The sequence below is a fragment of the Magnolia sinica genome, chromosome 9, assembly GCF_029962835.1.
Source record: "Magnolia sinica isolate HGM2019 chromosome 9, MsV1, whole genome shotgun sequence".
In the NCBI taxonomy this organism is placed as follows: Eukaryota; Viridiplantae; Streptophyta; class Magnoliopsida; order Magnoliales; family Magnoliaceae; genus Magnolia; species Magnolia sinica.
In genome coordinates this window covers 57,713,961-57,719,723 of record NC_080581.1, presented here as the reverse complement: position 1 = coordinate 57,719,723, position 5,763 = coordinate 57,713,961, and the positions used below count along the sequence as shown (strand labels likewise).

General features: G+C 37.3%; 2 protein-coding genes across 4 annotated transcripts; both read right to left on the bottom strand.

The window, feature by feature from the left end:
* Nucleotides 1–1,367: 1,367 nt before the first annotated feature.
* On the bottom strand, nt 1,368–2,161 carry LOC131255004 (E3 ubiquitin-protein ligase SIS3-like). Its single transcript, XM_058255705.1, has 3 exons — nt 2,079–2,161; nt 1,920–1,987; nt 1,368–1,835 (listed from the first exon to the last, which is right to left on the bottom strand). Exons 1-3 carry the CDS (start codon nt 2,159–2,161, stop codon nt 1,378–1,380), a joined length of 609 nt encoding a protein of 202 aa, XP_058111688.1. The 3' UTR covers nt 1,368–1,377.
* Nucleotides 2,162–2,693: 532 nt separating this feature from the next.
* Nucleotides 2,694–5,452, bottom strand: LOC131255471 (uncharacterized). 3 transcript variants are annotated; one of them, XR_009176068.1, is made up of 5 exons: nt 4,920–5,452; nt 4,134–4,238; nt 3,842–4,045; nt 3,607–3,705; nt 2,694–2,764 (listed from the first exon to the last, which is right to left on the bottom strand). XR_009176068.1 is itself a non-coding variant. In XM_058256199.1 (3 exons), exons 1-3 carry the CDS (start codon nt 3,920–3,922, stop codon nt 3,204–3,206), a joined length of 309 nt encoding a protein of 102 aa, XP_058112182.1. In that variant the 5' UTR covers nt 3,923–3,974; the 3' UTR covers nt 3,054–3,203. The 3 variants fall into 3 exon arrangements, 1 of the variants encoding a protein (XP_058112182.1); XR_009176067.1 differs by having other exon boundaries at nt 2,700–2,764; nt 3,607–4,045; nt 4,920–5,450; XM_058256199.1 differs by lacking the exons at nt 2,694–2,764; nt 4,134–4,238; nt 4,920–5,452 and adding an exon at nt 3,054–3,332 and having other exon boundaries at nt 3,842–3,974.
* Nucleotides 5,453–5,763: the final 311 nt, after the last annotated feature.

The following is a 5,763-nucleotide window of genomic DNA, read 5'->3' as shown; positions in this document are numbered from 1 at the left end:
CAAGACCAACTCGCAAACCTACTCACCAAGGCCATGTCAAGTCGAGCATTTAATGACGGTCTTGGCAAGCTGGGAATGAGCGACATCTATGCACCAACTTAAGGGGGAGTGTTGACAATTGACGCGATTCTAGAATCATCTCCAAGTTGGTGTACTACCATATATAGACTGATTTGATTTTGTAAATATTTGATTTGATTCTGTAAATATTTTCCCTGATTAGAGATATACGTTCCTCGCTTAAAGATACTCGGTCCTAAACTTTAGTATCGAAACTTTGTATAGCAGCTATTTATGCTCGTCATCTTGTAGAGGAAATATATGATTGTGATACTTTTTTAATTTGTAGCAATTGGAGCAAAGTTATCAATGGAAAACTCCTAGGTATTCTATGTGTGAGTAGGCTAATGGAAAGCTCAGAAAGTATGCTTGCGTACGCTTGCTGTGGACTCAATATCTGATAGAAAAGCATCCCCCAGGTGTATATTCAATGTGGATATTAAAAAAAAAAAACATAGAAAGTAAAGTTACTGCAGTGCAAAGAGAATTTACCATTCTTAGGTCAGCAAGTAGAATCTACCACCATGTCTGCAACTCGCCCCTCTATAAACTCTACAAAACTCCCTCCATGGAAGAATCATGCAGAAGCGTAAAATGCTTACTTTTGCTGCATTATAAAAGCAAAAGCGTTATCAATCTCTTAATGCAAAAGAGATGGTCTCATGAACTGATCTCTGTAATTAAGATTTTTATTTTTATTTAAAGAACCATAGAGTCATGGCTTTTGCTTATAGTAAATAAATGAAGTTCAGGGAAAAAGAAACAAAAAGAAAAGAAAAAATAGGCAAATTACACTACAAGAAAAGGGGGCTTTAGCCTCGGTTCAAAACTATGGCTAAAAAGGTTAAAAACTGAGGCTAAAACTTTTACCCTCAGTTTTGCCTCAGTTATCCAAGCCGAAGTTGAAACCCCCGGGGCTAAAGGCTTTAGCCTCAGTTTTAGCAACCGAGGCTAAAATGACTTTTATAGCCTCGATTCTTCAAGTGAAGCTAAAAGAACCTTGAGGCTAAATCAAAATTTTAACCTCCATTGTTTCCAACTGAGAGTAAATCCAAATTTTAGCCTCAATGGCCTCCAATTGAAGATAAATCTATTTTAAACCTTGGTTCTCAACAACCGATGCTAAAGCCTTTAGCCACGAAAATTTTAGCCTTGGTTTTCAACAACCGAGGCTAAATCCAAGCCTCAGTTACAAATTAAGGTTAAAAATGTTTATTTTTAAAAATATTTATTTAAACTACTAATCCATTCATTCAATCCACTCATGAAATAATCAATCATGAAAGCCACAATACCAACAAAACAGCTAACAACAGTCTATTTAAAGTTTAACTCAATCAAATTGTTACACAACATTAGGTTCCACAAATAATACAAAGTCATGGTTGTGCCCATCATCACCGGTGCCGTCGTGCTTGGCGGACCCTGAGATAACACTGCCCGTCCATCTTCAGCTGCTTCCAGGCCATTTTCATCATTGCCTCCACTAGCATTCTCCATTCGGATTGTGCGTAGCAGGCCCTGTAACCTCAACAGGTAGCTCTGGCCCACTGGATGCGCGTGCACATAGCATGTGGTCATCAAAAGACTAGCAGAGGGACGCCCAGTGTCAGTGTGAAGGTTGGAGAGGGTGCTGAGATCGAGGTTAGGGAAGACGGAGTAGCGGCAATGGGGGCACTTCACATTCAGCCGGAGCCACTCGTCAATGCATTCCACATGAAAATTGTGGGCACAAGGAAGCCCCCGAACTTGCACATGCTCAATCAGGACCCATTCTCAATTTTCTAAAATAAACAAATCTCAAAGTTGTCAGGATTCATGATAAAAACATCAGCCCAAGTTTAATGCTGGCTGCCAACCTGACAGGCTGACACAACCATCCTTCTTTATTCTGGCTTTGACTAGCAATGAGAACACAATACTCCCACTGGCAGATGATGGTGGTGGTGGTGAAATGATATTAAAATTTTAAAATGATAGGAGGGATGTTCTTGTGTTTTGATTATAGACAACTTTACTATCCAATTAGTGCATGTGCATGCTGCTCCACATCATCTGATTGGTGGGTGCCTTCTTGGGTGGGCCATGGTAGATGACACATTGTTCCTATGAGATATGCCTTTAGTTGTAAAATCAAAGGCTATCGTAATCCACCAGCTGTTTGAACCCAATCCACCAGCTCCTTCAACAATTTCAATAGTAAACCAGGCAGTTGTGGGTACTCTTTGTTTGGAGCAATCACATAACTGTCAAACGAAAGAAATCAATCTGACATTAATCAAAACTAAGAATTATCGCTATGAGTTATAGAAACTTATTTAAGGGGAAATTCAAAATGCATCCCCAGTTTAGTTAATATAAATGCTCATAGATCAAGAAGCAGAACAGTAGAGAGTTAACTCGGGCTCGGCTTTTGTAGACGGAGTTCTCATTAAAAGAAATTAGAGAGGACCAATTTGGACCAATACTTGCAAGGAAAAATAAAATTCACAAAGGTAGAAGCCCCTTAGAGATCATTTTTTGGGAATTGAAAATCTTTTCTTTTGTTCCTCTTAGCAAAAGCATATCATTTTATTTATTTAATGTCACTCAAATGGAACTTAAGAAAATTTGACAGTCATCATGATTACACTACAGGACAGTTGAAGGTAGGGTGAAGTAAAGCAAACAATATAAAGTCTACCTCTCATTTTTGGAGTCAAACCTTCAAAATTTTAAAGAAGAAAACAAATGATTAAGCAAGCTAAACCTTTATGTAGAAACCATATTTGCGATGACAAATGCAACAAACAAGCAGGTCTCTTTCCTTTTTTTTTTTGGATTAGCTTGTTAGTACACACCCATGTCAGTACACACACTCTATGTTAGCCATCCCCGCTAGGGATCGATACCAAGACCTCAAGTGTTAAAACGAGGTATCTCTACTCAGTCTGCCAGTTGAGCTATGGTTTTGGGTGTTCAGGTCTCTTTCCTTTGAAATGGTCTCTTGAGATGAATCATTTAATACAATAGAGATATTACATGAGAATGTGTAAGGTTTTCAAAGTAAATTCAAAAAATAAAAAAAATAAAAATTGCATGAGCAGTTAAAACTTCAAATTAGAACAGTTCTACATACAAGAACCATGGCATATGAAACAAACTTAAAGTAAATGAAGGAAGCAGCATAAAAAAAGAATCTTTTGGGAAAGCAACATTAAGTTTAAAAACACACTTAGCATTCCCCCAACAGGATTTGGTTGTCCCCTTCTAAATGTTGACTCTAGCACCCACTACAATAGCAAAAAGGAAAAAAAGAAAAAAAAATTTAAAAAAATAAAAAAAAATAAAAATTGAACAAATGTTGCTAAGTATTTGCCCAACCTAGCCCATTTATTTGTTAAGGCCTGAGTAAGACAACGAATGAATGACCAACCACTTACCTACAAGATGTGACTAATCCAACTTTGGATTAGTTTCAGTTTGGGGTTTCTTAATTATTGCAATCTGAATAGAATTTCCATATCCAATAGTCGCTAGCTAACTAATGAATGACCAACCACTTACCTTGCTCTTCATGATAAGAGGATTGAAGTCGGGTTTGAGATGATCGAAGAGCGATGCCCCCAAGAAAGTTGTGTCCTTAACCATTGCATTTGGTTTCACCTGCAAATTGATGTATTAGTCATAACAAGAAATAGAAAGTGTAGCTATATTAATAATGCAATTGAAAAAAGTAAAGAACTATTCAGAAAACAGATCTTGGTTAGTCCCATTTTGGCCTAGGTATGATTCACCATACCTTTCTCCCAGATTTCTTCTGCTCCTGAATAAAAGACTCTGCCGATCTAACTGGAATGACCTTGTCAGCTGTGCTGTACATATATAGCTGAGGGCAGGGAGGCTGGTCAGTTGAGAGGATGGAGATGATCTTCCTCAACCTCCTATTTACATCAGGCAAGTTTAGAAACTTGGAGAAGAACTTCTCTAAAATTGACAGGAGCACCTTCTCAATCAACAGGGGTTTATTATTAGTATCGAGTTTAGGAGTTGGTAAATATTGAAAGATATTTACAAGCAGTGACATCATATACCTTCCATCTGGTGATCGATGAACGCTGAGAAATTGAAACAGATGCTTGCACTGAGGACAAGAAGGATTCTGATTATATGTGGCCCATATTAGGATGCAAGTGACACTACACAAAGTAGACAATGCAAACACAACAACATACTGTTAGAAAAACTATACACAAAAACTTTAATTCATGACTGAATAAGCTACACTAACTAAGATCATTAAAAGATACAATGGTCGCTCACCTGAAGCTTTGTTAACATGTGTGCAATTGTATTGTCTCTAGCTAAACCAAGAAGGACTTGGCATGCTAGAGCACATAGGTAGTCGAGAGAAGCTGGAGGTGTAAATATCCTAGGATGGAGAAGATGCAAAAGAACCTTTATACCATTGTTGGCACGCATGACATCCCTTGCTTGGCAATATCCTAGTTCTAGCTATGCAGCAAGGTTGGCACAACCAACTCCAGGACCTAAAGATATCCTCCGATCTCCAACTACTGCAAGAGCAATAGTAGGCACAACAGTCTGTGAACTATTGCCTATAACAGGCACCATTGAACTGCCCCGTTCCACTCCACTAGGTTCCCCATTTCACTCCCTGACGCATTCTAAGTGGGTAAGGAAGCATTTCCATATGAAATATTTCTATCAGCATTCCTTTTTCTGTTATCTATAGCATGACCATTTAAGGTCTGAACGGATACAGATTGCTGACCTTGTGCAAGCATAGAAGGTTTGTTGCTGATTGAAGGAGGAGGGAAAACAAGATTAGCTAAAACATTCAGTGCTGGATGAATCACCTGCCAAATATGAACACATGCTGCAAATCTAGTTGCTTAAACCCACCTTGAAGCTCCTCCCATTGTGATGATTATATACTCAATATATCAGTCGCAGTGGATTGATATTACAGAAGTGTACTTCATTGACTCCAAAAATGAGAATAATCTATCATAAACATCTATTATAAATGTTTGTAATTTAAATTCAAAGAAAATAGTTTGTACTATATATGGTGATTAGAAATATGGCACACGAGTGAGAAATTACATATAACGTGGCATACTTGTAATGCAATCTGGACCACCGAAATCATTGACTCAATTGTGTATGGAGCATAAGTGAAAAGTGCAGTGAGAAAATAAGTTTAACCATTTGATTTTTTCTCTCTTCAAATATGAGCCACACACTATTTTACTTTGAACCATCCATTTGATAGCAATTAATTAGATGGTTAGAATTGCTTTTGGTAAGTTGATTTTTAGTGATATGCTCCATCCACAGTGGGATTCACAGTTCATGAGGTAAATTACCAAATTCAATCACTTGAATCAAATTGTTTCATAATCATACCTTGTTAACACTATAGAAGTTACATCATAGTCATTTGAGAACACCCTTCTGAATCATATAGCCCCAGAAATCAGAATGTCTACTTTCTCAGGCAATTCAACATCCTCAACTTTACCTTTGATCGCTTGTAATATAAAGAACAAAAACCTTCACAAAAATGAGAACAATGTAGGAACTAGGAGAGTTCGGCAAAGAACTCAAAAAAGTCAGGTATTAAGTTTAAACTGCAAAATAAAATCACTAAAAAATAAAATATTCTTATAAAAGAAATAACAAATCTGAATGCAATGT